At 41.1% G+C, this 18,589-nt stretch overlaps 1 protein-coding gene across 1 annotated transcript in view; it reads right to left on the bottom strand.

Annotated features, from left to right (window-relative positions):
* The window catches only part of rbm19 (RNA binding motif protein 19), a 248,632-nt gene extending 232,926 nt beyond the window's left edge, over positions 1-15,706 (bottom strand). Inside the window, exons 1-3 of the mRNA XM_060843698.1 lie at positions 15,512-15,706; positions 3,773-3,955; positions 629-757 (exon numbers count right to left, since the gene is read on the bottom strand). Coding sequence (XP_060699681.1) covers positions 629-757; positions 3,773-3,955; positions 15,512-15,547 — 348 coding nt within the window. The 5' untranslated portion in view covers positions 15,548-15,706. The remainder of the gene's footprint in view (positions 1-628; positions 758-3,772; positions 3,956-15,511) is intronic.
* Positions 15,707-18,589: the final 2,883 nt, after the last annotated feature.

Raw genomic sequence — 18,589 nt, forward strand, 5'->3', positions numbered from 1 at the left:
TCATCTAGCCCCAACCTTAACAAGATTGAAAGATAAACATTGGAATGATATAATGTATTTTTATAGTTTGTTGGAAGCCACAAATAAAATCCAGCATAACTTCACAAAGAACGTTAGCAGATTAACATTAAAAAACATAATATGTTTTGTCAGTGATTTTAAACAGCTATTTCTTAATGGTAATCAAAAACTGTATATATTATAAATAGGGAAATAAAACAAGGAACATCGGATGCTGAAGATCCAAAACGAAAACAGAAATTGCTGGAGAAACTCAACAGTCAATAGAGACAAAGCAGAATTAATGTTTTAAGTCCTGAAATGTTAACTGTACTTTCTCTCCACAAGTGCCGTCAGACCTGCTGAGTTTCTTCAGTAATTTCTGCTTTTGTTTTCATAAATATGCTTTGTTTTATATTCTAAATTTAAATTTAAAGAATTCACAGCAAACCGTAATTGATACTAATTAAAATATTGTAAATAAATATTTTGAATGTTTTAAAAATTGAAAACTTAGCAATAAATTCAAGCATGTCGGAGTCATTCAATTTTAAAAAACACTTATTTCTCACAACTTGAAGGTGGGCCAAAAGACCTCTTCCTCTGCCATACTGTTGTAGGCTTTTACCTTTGGTCCCTCACTTTTGCAACTTTGTTCTTTTGTCTTTTGTGGAATTTGCCCAGCCTGATTCCTCTGCGAGTGTTTGCTCCATGGTCTGGACAGTCCTGGATCCCCAAATGATTTACAAAACTCCACCTATAATATGCATTGATTCTGTTAGTGGTTGTTACAAGTTCCAATAGTAAAACATAGACTTCACATGCTATTGACAACAAGAGTGAAATTTCAAGATTTCATCAATTCTCATGTACTTGCTACAAGAACAGATTTCATAAATATATAACGCACGCCTTCCTCCTATGTGTATATAACCAAATAGACAATCCAATGTACCAAACATGACCAAATTAGACACTTAATTAAGAGAATTGACCATTCCTACAGCTTTCAATTTTAACTGCGGATACTGTAAAAGCAACTGTTCTTTTTATAGAATCATAGAATCCAGCCCTTCAGGTTCATACTGGCTGTCCACACGATCAATGCTCCTAATCCCAATCCTCTGCTTTCGGCCTGTAGCACTGCAAATTTATTCCCTTCAGGTGCTCATTCAATTCGACAATTCAAAAATGCATCCAACATTCCCTCAGGCAGTTAATTGCAGATCCCAGCTAACTGATGCCTAAACAAATGTTTGTATTCATGTCCCTTCAAGTTGTTTTGCCAATCAGCCTATATTGATTTTCTTTGGCTGTCAACCCTCCCATGAATGGGAACAGTTTAGCCCTATCTATTCTGTATAGGCTCCTCATGATTTTGAAAATCATTATTTGAACTGCAGTGAACAACCTCCTTTCCAAACTAACCAGTCACTTAAATCCCCTTATGCCCAGAATGCAACCCACTCCAGTTATTCAGTAATACTGCAAATAAGCATCCAAGAGTTCCAATATTCCTCAACCAACAAGTAGCCATTTGATCTCCAAAGAGAAGAAAAATGGGTTTAAGTGAACAGATTAATTCAAAGGAAAGAAGGCTGGAAAATTAGATTCCAATCAAAGCAACCATAAATTAGCTTGCACAAGTAACAGTGGTGGCCAGTTGGACCACCAAACAGCAACAAACACCACCAGCATCTGCATGCTCACTTTCTCCCACCAAACATTTTCTCTACCTTTAGCATGTAGTGACATCACACAATATATTTTTGGGAGTTTGAAGTGCAGTTTTTAAGCAATTGGAACTCGCGTTTCAATTTTCATCAACCTAACAGCCATTGAAAATTTAATCCACATAGGCTCCTGCACAGAAATAGCCTGTTCAGGCTGTGCATTTTTTGATGAATATCCCTCCTACCTAATCCGATCAACATATTCCTCTTTTCCTTTCTTATGTATATATCCAGCTTTTACCACTTTCAACAAACCCATGTTTCATTCTTGAAACAAACTGTCTCTAATGTATTTTTTGCTGGACTTCAGTGCTGAGGATAAATTTGCCAAGACATCAGAAAAGATTCTCCAACAACTTTTAAGGGGATTTTATTTTCAAGATCTGTTAATTATGTAACTAAATTAGAATTAAACCAAACCCAGTCTTTCCAAAATCAGAAGTAATGGGAACCCTTAGAAATCTTGCACAATAAAAATACCAGGACTTTCACACAACCATGCACAATGCATATAGGTTCATTAAAATCTACAATAATGAAGAAAACTAGGCTACTGTACTTTGTTGGAGAATGCGTTTCTGAAAGATTAGTTCAACTAAGGTGCCAACAGGATTAAATATGGGCAGCAACGCTAAGTACAGTTATTTTGAAACAATAGTCCAGTGTGAATTACAGAGTATAAACAAGATACCCACAACATCCCTTGTGATTGTGGCTGCAGCATGTTATTAGCTTTTGCCTCATCAATTCCATTCAAGAAACTCAACATTTCAATATCTTCTGCTGGCTGTTTTGCACTGTCCATCCTCAAAACACCCACACAGTTCTATTCCTATCTGATCAAAATAGCCATATATGTGACTTCTATTTCCATGCACACAGGCACACTTGAAAGGGCCTTCAGCCCCTCTTCATCTTGTATATTGTACCCATCAGTTCCCTAATTCCTAAACTGTTCCCTCAATGGCAAAACGTGTTTTTGTCTTCCAACCTAAGAAGTAGGGATGTTCACTCCTGATTGCACAATGTTTAGCATCATTCACAATGCCTTATATACTACTATAGCCCATATGCAACAAGGACTGGGCAACATTGGGCTTGGGCTTAGGCTTAGAAATGGTAAGCAACACTTATGCTAGACAAGTGCTAGGCAATTTAAATGGAACAGATAAACAGTCAAATTTCCAGCATACACTGGTGGAAGACACCTGTTTGGAGCAGGAATTTTTTTAAGCTAACTCAATCAGGGTGGCATGTGGCTGAGTGGTTAGCGCTGCTGCCTCGCATCGCCAGAGACCCGGGTTCGATTCCAGCCTCGAATGACTGTCTGCATGGAGTTTGTACATTCTCCCCGTGTCTGTGTGGATTTCCTCCGTTATTCCGGTTTCCTCCCATAGTCCAAAGATGTGTGGGTCAGGTGAATTAGCCATGCTAAATTGCCCATAGTGATAGGTGCATTAGTAGGGAGTAGAGGAATGGGTCTGGGTTGGTGACTCTTTGGAGGGTCGGTGTGGACTTGTTGGGCCAAAATGCCTGTTTCCGCACTGCAGGGAATCGAATCGAATCAAAAAAAAAGTACAGATAAAGTGCATCAATGTTGTCACAATGTTGCATCAAAATATGTTGTTTGAATATTATTCCCAATTAAAGTTATTAGAAACGAAGGAAACAAACACAAAGAACATCAAACTCGAGAAAAAAATTGAGCATTCTAAAAGCTGAAAATGATTTAATGGTAAACAAATAATCCTCTGTCAGTCCCCAAATTAAATTAATGAAATCTGTCAATGCCACCTGCAAAGTAGTAAATATATTGTATAATCCAGTTAACTATGGCATGAAAATGTTGAAATCTGCAGTCACTTAACACCTAATCAAGATAGCAATTAACAATTTGTATGAATTTCTAAATATCCCTTCCAAAAGTATCTTATAGTGAAGTCTTGGGAGATTTTCAACAAACAACATGATGATAATATTTATGTAGCTGTGAAAGAACTTATGACTTGAAATAAAGAAATACATTCCAAATTACTTACAGCAATTCTGGAAGTGTCTATGTAGCTCTTATTGAAGTGTGTTAAAGCAGTTTGTGCTTCCTCTTCTGTTTTGAAGCCAACAAATCCAAACTTTCGAAATTTTCCATCCTTTGTGAACTTTAATGTGCAATCTGTTAATGTTCCAAAGGCACCAAATAGTGTTTTAAAACGCTCGTCCTTCATCTGGGAAATGAAAAAGTAACAAACACAAATCAAATTAAGGCATGCCTTTGGAATACTGATTCTCTCATCCTAGATTATTTCACACAGCAATTGCTGTACAGTTGCATAGATTCCAGACCATACAGATAGGTAAACATTGCAGTTACAGTGTCATAGAGATGTATAGCATGGAAACAGACCCTTCGGTCCAACCTGTCCATGCGACCAGATATTCCAACCCAATCTAGTCCCACTTGCCAGTACCTGGCCCATAGCCCTCCAAACCCTTCCTATTCATATACCCATCCAAATGCCTTTTAAATGTTGCAATTGTACCAGCCTCTACTACTTCCTCTGGCAGCTCATTCCATACACATACCACCTTCTACATGAAAACATTGCCCCTTAGGTCCCTTTTATATCTTTCCACTCTCACCCTAAACCTATGCCCTCTAGTTCCGGACTGTCCCACCCCAGGGAAAAGTCTTTGTCTATTTATCGTAACCATGCCCCACATAATTTTGTAAACCTCCATAAGGTCACCCCTCAGCCTCCGACACTCCAGGGAAAACAGCCACAGCCCGTTCAGCCTCTCTCCATCGCTCAAATCCTCCAATCCTGGCAACATCCTTCTAAACCTTTTCTGAACCCTTTCAAGTTTCACAACATCTTTCCGATAGGAAGGAGACCAGAATTGCATGTAATATTCCAACAGTGGCATAAATAATGACCTGCCCAGCCACAACATGACCTCCCAACTCCTATACTCAATACTCTGACCAATAAAAGAAAGCATACCAAACGCCTTCTTCACTATTCTATCTACCTGCGATTCCACTTTCAAGGAGCTACACTCCAAGGTAATTGACATTACAATAGAGTCATAGAGATGTACAGCATGGAAACAGACCTTTCGATTCAAATCATCCATGCTGACCAGATATCCCAAACAAATCCAGTCCCACCTGCCAGCACCTGGCCCATATCCCTCAAAACCCTACCTGTTCATATACCCATCCAGATGCCTTTTAAATGTTGCAATTGTACTAGCCTCCACCACTTCCTCTGGCAACTCATTCCATACATGTACCACCTTCAGTAAAAAAGTTGCCTCTTAGGTCTCTTCTATATCTTTCCCTTCTCACCCTAAACCTATGCCCTCTAGCTCTGGACTCCCCCATTCCAAGGGAAAAGACATTGTCTGTTTATCCTAACCACGACCCTCATGATTTTATAAACCTCTACAAGGTCACCTCTCTGCCTCAGACGGTCCAGGGAAAACAGTCCCAGCCTATTCAGCATCCCCCGATAGTTCAAATCCTCCAACCCTGGCAACATCTTCCTAAATTTTTTCTGAACCCTTTCAGGTTTCACAACATCTTTCAGATAAGGAGACCAGAACTGCATACAATATTCCAACAGTGGCCTAACCAATCTCCTGTACAGTCACAACATGACCTCCCAACGCCTGTACTCAATACTCTGACCAATAAAAGAAAGCATACCAAACGCCTTCTTCACTATCCTATCTACCTGCGACTCCACTTTCAAAGAGCTATGAATCTGCGCTCCAAGGTTTCTTTGTTCAGCAACACTCCCGAGGACATTACCATTAAGTGTATAAGTCCTGCTAAGATTTGCTTTCCCAAAATGCAGCACCTCACATTTATCCAAATTAAACTCCATCTGCCACATCTCAGCCCATTGGCCCATCTGGTCCAGATCCCGTTGTAATCGGAGGTAACCCTCTTCACTGTCCACTAAACCTCCAATTTTGGTGTCATCAGCAAACTTACTAACTATACCTGTTATGCTCACATCCAAATCATTTGTATAAATGATGAAAGGTCGTGGATCCAGCACCGATCCTTGTGGCACTCCACTGGTCACAGGCCTCCAGTCTGAAAAACAACTCTCCACCACCACTCTCTGTCTTCTATCTTTTAGCCAGCTCTGTATCAAAGTGAGTTGGGTACAGTTGTATACGAGTTCTCTCTGTATTCCATGAGATCTAACTTGCTAACCAGTATCTCATGGGGAACCTTGTCGATTGCCTTACTGAAGTCCATATAGATCACATCTACCACTTTGTCCTCATCAATCCTCTTTGTTACTTCTTCAAAAAACTCAATTAAGTTCATGAGACATGATTTCCCATGCACAACACTTGTTGACTATCCTAAATCAGTCCTTGCCTCTCCAAATACATGTACATCCTGTCCCGCAGGATTCCCTCCAACAACTTGCCCATCACCAACATAAGGCTCACTGGTCTATTGTTCCCTGGCTTGTCCTTAGCACTTTCTGAAACAGTGGCACCACATTAGCCAACCTCCAGTCTTCTGGCACCTCATCTGTGACTACCGATGATACAAATATCTCAGCAAGAGGCCCAGCAATCACTTCTCTAGCTTCCCACAGAGTTCTAGGGTACACCTGATCAGATCCTGGGGATTTATCTACTTTTCTGTGTTTCAAGACATCCAACACTTCCTCCTCTTTAATATGGACATTTTTCAAGATGTCACCATCCATTTCCTCACATTCTATATCTTCCATATCATTTTTCAGTAAATACTGATGCAAAATACTCGTTTAGTATCAGCCCCATCTCCTGCGGCTCCACACAAAGGCCGCCTTGCTGATCTTTGATGGACCCTCTGCTCTCCCTTGTTACCCATCCATCCTTAATGTTTTTGTAAAATCCCTTTGGATTCTCCTTAACTCGATTTGCCAAAGCTATCTCATGCTCCCTTTTTGCCCTCCTGATTTCTCTCAAGTATACTCCTACTGCCTTTATACTCTTCTAAGGATTCACTCGATCTATCCTGTCTATACCTGACATATGTTTCCAGCTTTTTCTTAACCAAATCCTCAATTTCTTTTGTCATCCAGCATTCCCTATACCTATCAACCTTTCCTTTCACCTAACAGAATATACTTTCTATAGACTCTGGTTATCATTTCTGAAGGCTTCCCATTTTCCAGCTGCCCCTTTACCTGCGAACATCTGCCCCAAATCAGCTTTTGAAAGTTCTTGCCTAATACCGTCAAAATTGGCCTTCTTCCAAGTTAGAACTTCAACTTTTAGATCTGGTTATCCTTTTCCATCACTATTTTAAAACTAATAGAATTATAACCGCTGGCCCAAAACTGCTCCCCCGTCACCTCAGTCACCTGCCCTGCCTTATTTCCTAAGAGGAGATCAAGTTTTGCATCTTCTCTCGTAGGTACATCGACATACTGAATCAGAAAATTTTCTTGTACACACTTTACTAATTCCTCTCCATCTAAACGCTTAAACGCTATGACAGTCTCAGTTTATGGCTGGAAAATTAAAATCCCCTACCATAACCATCCTAGTATTCTTACAGACAACTGAAACTCCTTACAAGTTTGTTTCTCAATTTCCCTCTGACTATTAAGGGGTCTATAATACAATCCCAATAAGGTGATCATCCCTTTCTTATTTCTCAGTTCCACCCAAATAACTTCCCTGGATGTATTTCCAGGAATATCCTCCCTAAGTACAGCTGTAATGCTATCCCTTATCAAAAAACGCCACTCCCCCTCCTCTCTTGCCTCTCTTTCTGTCCTTCCTGTAGCATTTGTATCCTGGAATATTAAGTTGTCAGTCCTGTCCATCCCTGAGCCAGATTTCTGTAATTGCTATGATATCCCAGTCCTATGTTCCCAACCATGCCTTGAGTTCATCTGGCATCCCTGATAGGCCTCTTGCATTGAAATAAATGCAGTTTAATTTATCAACCCTACCTTGTTCTCTGCTTTGTCCCTGCCTGCCCTGACTGTTTGACTCGCCTTTAATCTAAACTCTGGTTCAGTTGAGAACAGAGTGGTGCTGGAAAAGCACAGCAGTTCAGGCAGCATCCAAGGAGCAGGAAAATGCTGCCTGAACTGCTGTGCTTTTCCAGGACCACTTTAAACTCTGGTTTCTAGCATCTGCAGTCATTGTTTTTACCCTCTCAACTATACCAGTCTCAGATTGAAATCTTTCCTCACTATCTCCCTGGGTCCCACCCCCACCACCTTACTAGTTTAAGTCCTCCCGAGGAGCTCTAGTAAATCTCCCTGCCAGTATATTAGCCCCCTTCCAATTTAAATGCAATCTGTCCTTCTTGTACAGGTCACTTCTACACCAAAAGAGATTCCAATGATCGAAAAATGTGAATACTTCTCCCATACACCAGCTCCTCAGCCATGCATTCATCTGCTCTATCCTCCTATTCCTGCCCTCACTAGCTCGTAGCACTGGTGGTAATCCAGGTATTACTACTTTAAATTCCTGCCTAAGTCTCTGTAATCTCCCTTCAGAATCTCAACCTTTTCCCTTCCTGTATCATTGGTTCCAATGTATACAATGACCTCCTGCTGGTCCTTCTACCCCTTGACAACATTCTGCACCCTCTCTGAGACATCCTTGTTCCTGGTACCAGGGAAGCAACACACCATTCTGATTTTTCATTGCTGGCCATAGAAACGTGTCTGTACCTCGGACTAGAGAGACCTCTAACACAATCGATCGCTTGGAACCTGACGTTCCTCTTATTACATTCAAGCCAGTCTCAATACCAGAAAGTTGGCTGTTCATGCTATGTACTCCTGAGTGTCCATCACCCCCTACATTTTCCAAAACAGCATACTTGTTTGAAATGGGGATAATTGACGATTCAGTATTGAAGTCATCAATGTAGCGCATCCAATCAGTTAAGTATATGTAATATAACAATAATAGTCAGTAAGCACAAAATCCAGATAATATAGCAATTTAACTAGCATATTTAATAAATGTCAAAATATCTGGCTCCATTATAACAAATATCAAAAAGGCTGGGTTGTTAAGAGAAAAGCGCTCAGATCAGATTTTACTGCCAGTGATGTTTAACCCATCAGAGTGTGACATGGTGACAACAAATGGACACTACAAACTGGTGGCAGCTAACAGCAACAACTAGCTAGTGCAGCCAGCTGATGACAGCAACAGTGCAGTTGCGAAAATTTCTTTTCCAAAAAGACATGACTGATTATCCACACAACTTCAGTGCTGAAGTCTACAAAGCCACCAAACTGAAAGCAGTATTTAAGTACGTCAATCACAATGAAGAAACAGTTGTGAATACATTTGCTCACTTCAATAAAAAAAGCCAAGGTTTGTCCAATATAAATGATGGCAGCTTGCAGGAGGACCAAGACACTCCCAAATTGGCAATACGATCTCAAAACAACATGCAGCTAAAAGCATTTTTTAAAATTTACATACATTGTTAAGACCTTGCCTGTAAATAGTTGCCAGTCAGCTACACCATTTTTATACTGCAGAAATAGAATGAAACCAGAAGAAAGCACACATGATATTGTTCTTATTTATATTGGTCTGAACGGTGGCACAGTGGCTAGCACTGCTGCCTCACAGCGCCTGTAGACCCGGGTTCACTTCCCGCCTCAGGCGACTGACTGTGTGGAGTTTGCACGTTCTCCCCGTGTCTGCGTGGGTTTCCTCCGGGTGCTCCAGTTTCCTCCCACAGTCCAAAGATGTGCAGGTCAGGTGAATTGGCCAAGCTAAATTGCCCGTAGTGTTAGGTAAGGGGTAAATGTAGAGGTATGGGTGGGTTGCGCTTCGGCGGGTCGGTGTGGACTTGTTGGGCCGAAGGGCCTGTTTCCACACTGTAAGTCTAATCTAATCTAATCACACATAAGCACTGCCGAACAATTTCCAGCAAAAGAAAGAAACAGAAAGTGGGCAACCTCAGAAGCACCAACAGGAGAAGAAAACAGAGAGAAGCCGACAAAACAAAACAGAAGAAGAAAGATGAAAAGTAAACAGCTGAGGATGAATTAGCACTCCATTGACATTTTGTCAGAATTTCAGTTCAAGAAAGAAGATATCTATATTTCCCCACATCAACAAATCACTGATAAAGAAAGATGACTTAAAAAAAACTGAGTCCATTTCAAGATATACAAATCTCTAGACAAACTTAAAGCATGTGTCGTTGACACACAGATAGAAGAACACATGCTCACAGCAATTGCTGTAAGACAACAAAATTTTCAGGTGCTTGACTTTACAGCACCTACTGTCGTCCAAGTCAGGATTCCTTTATGAGATGTGGCTCATCTCACCCACAAGACATTGTCAGGAATTTTGTGACATATACAAGAGGACATTGCGCTGGTGTGTGCAACACACAACTCCAGAGCAGTGTATGACAAAGAGTCAAGGAAGGAACAGTATAAAGAGCATTTTCAAAGTTCCACCCATGTCAACAAAGTCCAAGAAGTAACTATAACATCATTGCTTATTGACCCCTGTCATGTGCCCATATGAGCAATTTCACATACAGCATGGATGCTGACAAAAAAAACTGAAGCTCTATTCAAGAGTTATACCCAAAAAGGAATGGCCAATCTACACACCATATACCAAGACTGTCAGTGATGCAAGTGCAGATATCATCTTTTTATGTATCTTACCAGAGATGCAGTCCATGCACGAGCTAAATGTTTTCAATGAGTCTGACATCCCATACAGTGACACTATTTGTCTGCAATGCCAATATAGTTCCTCACAATGGACACCTGAAACCTTTTTCGTTAGTTCTACAACAGAACCTATGATTTATCCATAAGTATGCACTGATTAATGTATTATTACAATCCATGAGATAACAAACACATCAATTACAATACAAAAGATCCTAAACCACAACATCGAATCTAACCATAACCTGACTAACCTTTACTCAGACAGGTTTGACATTATTAGCAACTTTAAAAGACAATGCCTAACATATCATTTATCCTCCTGTAAATGCAGCATTCACATTCAAGTAAAGTTCAAGCTGGAATTGGACTCCATTGTACAAAATTACATCATCCAGATGTTGAGCATCAGACTGACAGACAATTCTAATTTCTTGTGCTCTGAACAATTAGCTCCAAAGCAAATAATTATCAGATATAATTATTTTTCTAAGTCAACACTAAGAAGAGATATTAGTTCATACATAGGAGCAACATGACAAGTTAGTGTCATGTTGCTCCTACCACCTCACAGTGCCAGGGACCAAGGTTCAATTTCACTATCAGACAACTGTCTGTAAAGTTTGCACATTCTTCCCGTTTGCGTAGGTTTCCTCCAGGTGCTCAGGTTTCCGCCCACAGTCCAAAGATGTGCAGATTAGGTGAACTGGCCAGCTAAATTGCCCATAGTATCTCGGGATTATGCAGGCCAGGTGGATTAGCCATGGGAAATGCAGAGTTACAGGGATAGGATGCTCAGTGTGGACTGGATGGACCAATTGGCCTGCTTCCCCACTGTAGGGATTCTATGATTTTATCTTTCACCAAAGTCATAGAAAGTGAAAATTTTTAAGACACCTTTCACTACACATCATTTCCTTAGATTACTCTCAACATGATTATGTGAATTATATCGTCAAGAATCCACCAGGTTGCCTCTTTATTGCAGATGACACTGCAATGCTCAGAAAAACCAAACATGTCGATGGCGTAAATTTCCATCAACTCATGACAATGGCAAGGAATTAATCTTGTTTCCAAAATGTAAAGTCAACATGAACAAACTTGATTCCTTTATTTCAATCTACTTGTCAACGAGCATTAGACATGATGCCACCAAAACAGATGAAGTAAAGAAGATGCCTCCATCACTAGACAAAGATGATTTACAATGGGGTCTCAGTTTCTTCAATTTTGATCTCCCATCATCCCAAATTTTATCTCCTCTTCGAGATCTTCTCTACAAAAAAAAATCACATGCTGACTGGAAGATCACCAGCACATTTTTCAATCTCTTAGTAGTGCTCTATCATCCTAGCAAGCGTGTTCTTCTATATTATGCTCCTTCAATATTTACCACATCAGAAGTAGATACATCCAATAAAGGTCCTGGCGCATGACTGTCACAGGATTGCAAACCCACTACATTTGGTTCTAATATTTTTAGATTAGCTCAGGCAAATTACTTCAACATTGAGAGAGAAACTCATGTTCTACTTTTTGAAATATATGTTTCACAGGTAACTACTGAACAAGTACTTCATTGTTCATAACAACCACAAACTGTTAGAAATGATCAGTTGAAAGCATGTGAAGTACACGCCAATGATTATTTGTGACAGTCTGAGAGTACAATTTAGAAGTACACAACAAACCAGACTCCCAAATAACTAGCTGAAAATATGTTGCTGGTTAAAGCACAGCAGGTTAGGCAGCATCCAAGGAACAGGAAATTCGACGTTTCGGGCATAAGCCCGAACTCAGATTTCTCCAGTTTCCTCATTTCTCCTCCCCCCACCTTGTCTCAGTCGGTTCCCTCAACTCAGCACCGCCCTCCTAACCTGCAATCTTCTTCCTGACCTCTCCGCCCCCACCCCACTCCGGCCTATCACCCTCACCTTGACCTCCTTCTACCTATCACATCTCCATCGCCCCTCCCCCAAGTCCCTCCTCCCTACCTTTCATCTTAGTCTGCCTGGCACACTCTCCTCATTCCTGATGAAGGGCTTATGCCCGAAACGTCGAATTTCCTGTTCCTTGGATGCTGCCTAACCTGCTGTGCTTTAACCAGCAACACATTTTCAGCTGTGATCTCCAGCATCTGCAGACCTCATTTTTTATCCCAAATAACTAGCTCTGATACTCTTCACTGATTTCCAAGCCCAACTAAGAACAAATATATTATTTTTGATATACAAGTGGATATTACTGAAGATACTCTCAGCAACAATTTCAATCATTTTGGCCACAACCAAGCAGAACAGATTCGGCAAGCTGTATCACATGATGGCCAGCTGTAATTTCATCAGCACCAGGTGGGCCTGAACACATCCTCCAAGTCCCTAGATGAACAAGCTCATTCTGGTGATAGAGACAAATTAGGACTCTGTGAATTTAATTTTTAAAGATGATAAGTGGCAATTCAAATTATGTCAAGACATGCAAGACTATATAAACATGTCACATGAGGAAACAAAAAAACCCAAGTAATTGATGCATAAATTAATTTACTGTCCCGGCATTAATAAAGACTGATCAACTAATCGAGTTGCATGAAACTTACCAACAAAATCAACCCCAACTATTGACAGAACTGATCATCCAACTTAAGGTTCCTCATGTATCATGATGCAAGATTGCCTGTCTAATATTTTCCATGACCAAAAACACAATTACACTGTTAACTGTACCTTTCACTAAATTCCCCTTTATATGATAAATCCAAGATACTAGAGCAATAGTATTGACATGTTGACCGCTATATTCAGTGTGTTCAGTGTTCATAAACAGATTGTGTCTGATAACAATCCACATTTCACTAGTGCGTCCTTCCAAAGTCAGTGCAGGAAAGTTCGTGTTCAACATATATCTCTCTTCTCCTCACTATCCTCAGCCAAACAGTCTTGCAGAATGCATTGTACATACAGAAAAATCCATGATAATCCATAGGAAGCACTTTACTAAGATTTTCAGGTGACCATGCTAAGTACATGTGTCACTAAAGGGAATAATTTACCCTCACTGACAACTCATGTTTGAAAGGCAGATTCACTCAGTTCATCTCTCCCAAACTCTCGCCCCCACCCCCCAGCCAAAATCGGACAAAAGCATGATCTATGAGCATGCAGTTATCCCAATTTCAACCAGGACTTAGCAGAAAATTTCAAGATTTTCATACAAATGAAGGGGCCTGCAGAAAGTTAAAAAGTCAGTGTGTCCAACCTAAGTCCCATGACATTTTAATAAGCGATGGTCCAGTCCTATCAAGAAACAGGCAACATATTCAAACTGCATAAAACAGACCACCTATCATACAGGATGACAACTTGGATACTGAAGCTATCGTCTCAGCTAACACTTGTGCACCTGCAATAAATGATGTACATCCATCTGTCATGAGCAATGACACAGGCCAAGTTGTGATAATGGCATGAGAACTAAATCGGGTCATGTCAATGTTAACCTGAATGTATGTAATAGTGTATCTATGTCCACGCTTATATAGGTTTGGAAAAGCATTCCTATTCTTTAAAGTGAAAAACAGATGCTGTATTAAACAGAGATTCCAGATTAGACAGGCAGTGCACATTTAAGACAGTTACATACCACCGTAATTGAGGACATTCTTGTCTAAAAGTTGTTGCTTTCAGTCACTCTCTATTCAACGGAATCTGAGTGTCATGTGTTCAGTCAGTTATCATGTACATATACACACATGTCAGTAAGCACACAGACCAAATTACATGTAGTCTTCTGGCCCAGAAGTAGGGATACTGTTAGTGTGTCAGAACAACTGGTCTCTGTGGCACATGTTACATGAGTTAACATACAGGAAAGCATTCAGACCATAATAATGACAGTAGTATCTGACCCAAGACACCTTATTAGAAGGTATACTCAGCAATTACTCAGAAATTTAGTTCATTCAGAACTAATAATTGAGTAATTATGTTATTGATTATACAATAACACTTCATCTTTCAGGAATCAGGGTATCTCGTTCATAATTAATGAAAAACTAATCCATATAGATATAAAGTTTAATCCTCAGAGCGCAGCCTGGTTTAGACAACAGAACTGGAAAATAATTCAATATGCAGGTAACCAGAAGAGTTGAAACAAAAGCAGCAATTGCTTGAGAAACTCAAAAGGTCAGGCAAGACCTGTGGACAGAAAGCACAGTTAAAGTTACGAGTGCAGTAACCCTTCTTCAGGTATCAGAAGACTTGCTTGAATGGGGTGTACCAAGTTAAACATCACACAACACCAGGTTATAGTCCAACAGGTTTAATTGAAAGCACTAGCTTTCAGAGCGACGCTCCTTCAGGTTGTGACAATAACCTGGCGAAGGAGCAGCGCTCCGTAAGCTAGTGTGCTTCCAATTAAACCTGTTGGACTATAACCTGGTGTCGTGTGATTTTTAACTTTGTACACCCCAGTCCAACACCGGCATCTCCAAATCAGGCTTGAATGGGGATAGCAACGCATTTATAACAAATCAGGAAGGAAACAGACCAAACCAAAGCGAAGGGTTTAAAAAAATGCAACAGACCCGTTCGGACAGAAACAGAACTGATGTTTCGGGAGCAGCGAACTTTCTGCAGAACAGTAAACCGCAGTAAGCTCTTAACAGTCAAGGTTAGAGAGTGGTGCTGGAAAAGCACAGCGGGGTCAGGCAGCATCCGAGGAGCAGGAGAATCGACATTTCGGGCAAAAGTTCTTCATCAGTAAGCTCTCATCAGTAACAGGGCAAGTTGTGGACCTGTGCTGGGAGCAGATCACCACAGTCCCCAGTCGGGTTAAAGAGGAGCAGCGGCGGCACAGAGGTCACTGAGAGGAGCACACTCTGATGTGTTTCTGCAGCACATTGTGTGCATGCGGAGGGGGAGAAAGGTGCAACAATCTGACAGCGTACAGGGCTCTCTCTACCCGGTGTAGTCACCTCCTGCATGTTGTTCAGGTTTGGGGGGGGGGGGGGGGAGACAAGAAGGATGCGACGTACACCTCTCCCCCCCCCTCTCGGCCTCTTGGACTTACCCCGCTCGGCAGGTTCTTCACAATGAGCCGGGACATCTCGCAGCCCGCTCTCCCTCCCCGGGTCCTAGCGCGCTCACCCAGAGCCCACCTCTCCCTACTCCTTCCCCATTCGGGACCACGGGCTCCTCACGCGCTCTCTCCAACGGTCACAGTCGGCACGAGTCGGGAAACCCGGGCCCGGCACGCGAACGCCTCCTCCCAGAAACCCCTGCGGCAGGCACGACGGCAAGCAGCGAGGGACCAAACCCTCCTCGCGCAATCTTCAGTTCAAAACGGTTAAAGGGCTCACTGGCTCCCCTGAGTCATTCATGCATGCACACTGGGTGTTTTCAGGATGGGTCTCCAGCAGAATTCTGTCCTGGCACTAAAGCAAGATGCTGGAAATCTTAAAAGAAAGCACAAAGTGCTGGAGAAACTCCGCAGGTCTGGCAGCAACAGTACAAAGAGAAAGAGTTTGTAGTGCTGGATAATTTCTTCACTAGTTCTCTCCACAGATGCTGCCAGACTTACGAGATGTTGTATTAAGTTTAGTAATAAGCCGGATTTAGTTAACAAGCTGAAACAAAGTTACAAACTAAAATAACTGCCGATGCTGAAAATCAGAAACAAAAAACTGAAATTGTTGGAAAAGCTCAGTGGGTCTGGCTATGGAGAGAAATCAGAGTTAACAAGGAGTTCCAAGGGCGACTGGTGCTGCCAGAGTTGCTGAGCTTTTCCAGCAATTTCTTTTTTTTATTTCTGAATCAAAGTTACATTTAGCTAATTGAATGTAAACATTTATCTAATTGCCATTGGTGTGGTAATTGAAAGGGAAGGCAAATCAAGACTTTATTTATTGATTCAGGTAAATTTGACTTCATGAAGTTTAGACAAGAAGCTGTAAACTTAACCATGCACATCTGTCATGAGTAAACTTTTAAAATACATAAAATGTATACATTTTAAAAAGTTTTTAAAACACAGTTTATACCCCTAAGGGGAAACAGCACTATAGTTACCTAAAAGAAAGCCATGGACAACTTATGGAGTAAAAGACAACGTACAAATGGGACTGGATTCATTTCAGATATCTAGTTGGCATGGACGAGTTGGACCAAAGGGTCAGTTTCCATACTGTATATCCTTATGCCTCTATGACTCTCTACAAAATTAAAATAATATCCACACTGGAAATGCAATGGCAAGCACAAATCCTGGAAACATGTTTGTTTCAAATCTATTCCTTCAAGGAGACATTTGACGTTTGGTTACTAAATCCTAGCAGGTGTTCAATTTACAAAGCAGTGAAGTTAATACCAAGATAATTTCTGTGCAAAATAATATTGAGCTAAAAGTCAGGTCAAGGGACAGTGATTTTGGAAGGACTGGTAAACCAAGAAAAATACTCATTCCTAACATCCTGTGAGTTTTATATGAAAGCTTACTCTGGCTCCATATACATCTGTGAGACAATGTTCCGCCAATCAAAAATAACCAAGTTAATGATTCATACCTGCCTCACAGACTGTATATGACTAGCAGTCTTAAACTACCACCCAACTTCAAGGCATTGGCAGATAATGTTCAGTCAAGGGTGTAACACTGATACTTGAGGTGTAGAGGACAAAATAAATACTTGCGTATATTTGGTTCAAAATTTATATTGCACTAAGAATGAAAGACCAGAGACCACTGCCTCAGGTTTTAAATGGTGAGGTCTGTCTCGCAAATGAGATTCTTGTGAAACCTTATTTCCATATATTTACATGTCATTATGAGCACAACTTGCTTCATTTCTACGCAGCTTCCAAATATCCTCTCCTCTGAGAAGCTATAAGGCCCCAATTTCCAACATGAAAGTCAGAGCAATAACCTAGAGGCAAGCAGCTCACTTCTTGTTTCTCTGGGTCTTATCCAGATCTGTCTGTACCACAATATCCCTAGATGCTCAAGGGACATCTCCCTCCTCCAACCTCCATCCAAGCAAGTTGGCAATAACAAACTAACATCCTCACCCCTGCATTGTGCCTGGTTCAGACCAAATCCTAAGGTCGATTAGGATTTCACTCAAGAGTTCTGGATCATTTATGAACTATATACTTCTGCCAGGCCTCTCAGCATAAAGGCACACACACATATCTATCTGCACAGGATTCTTCTAGTGGCTTTTAGCTTCAGGTCTTAGTGCTCACTACTTTGTACTTGTTTGGAGACTGTCAGCTTTGTGAACTTGCATTTCATTTAGGGAGAGGCAGCAGCCTTTCATGGCTCAGATCACTGAACAGTTAAGGGAGTAGGTATATATGACATTGTACTGTATTAATATCACACCTGCAGCATGTGCCAGGAGCTTATGCGGCACCTACGTTACATGTTCTTCAATCGAACAGCCATTTGTAAAGGTCACAAAGGAGCTGTCCTTAGTGGGGTCAATTGAGAATATGGGTTTACTGCCATCATCAGTGACGGGGATCATCAGTTCAGAGGGTTGGCCACGGTCAGACCTATAGTTCAGAAACAACTACTCAGACGATTGCAAGTCAGTCAGTCCAGTATTGTGGAAACATCAGTCCAAGTTGTGGGTCAATATTTCCTGCAATGACGCAAAGGGAGAGATTTAGTATGATGACTGTACATAGAGGAGCCATCAGAAGTGATGCAAGAGCGGAAGGTGGGATAAAGTGAACCCCATGACCGAGATCAGGAAGGGTTAGTATTTTGGGAGGACGAGTAGATGAAAGCCATTGAATAGACACTATGAGCTCAATACTGAGAATTGTCATCCATGGTTTATTGAGTGCAGTAGAAGAGTTACAGTGAATGGTGGCCCTGTGAACGTTAGGGAGCAGAGAGAAGATGTCTGCATTTACCTTTGCAAAGTGCAGGTTATTTCAAGTGACACAGTGCACTGATCCAGACTGTTCTCTCAGTCTAGGCTGGGCGAGAATGTTTGCATAGCCTCCTTTGCCAATTTGCAGGAAAGGAAAGCATGCCCTCCTTTCTACCACAAAATGCATCAGCTGTCAGCAAACCAAGGTGCTAACTTGCATTTCTGGATCACGTCCTTGATAATAATGATGGAGCACCAGGGTGGGGGAG

Source organism: Hemiscyllium ocellatum, chromosome 24, assembly GCF_020745735.1.
Source record: "Hemiscyllium ocellatum isolate sHemOce1 chromosome 24, sHemOce1.pat.X.cur, whole genome shotgun sequence".
NCBI lineage: Eukaryota > Metazoa > Chordata > Chondrichthyes > Orectolobiformes > Hemiscylliidae > Hemiscyllium > Hemiscyllium ocellatum.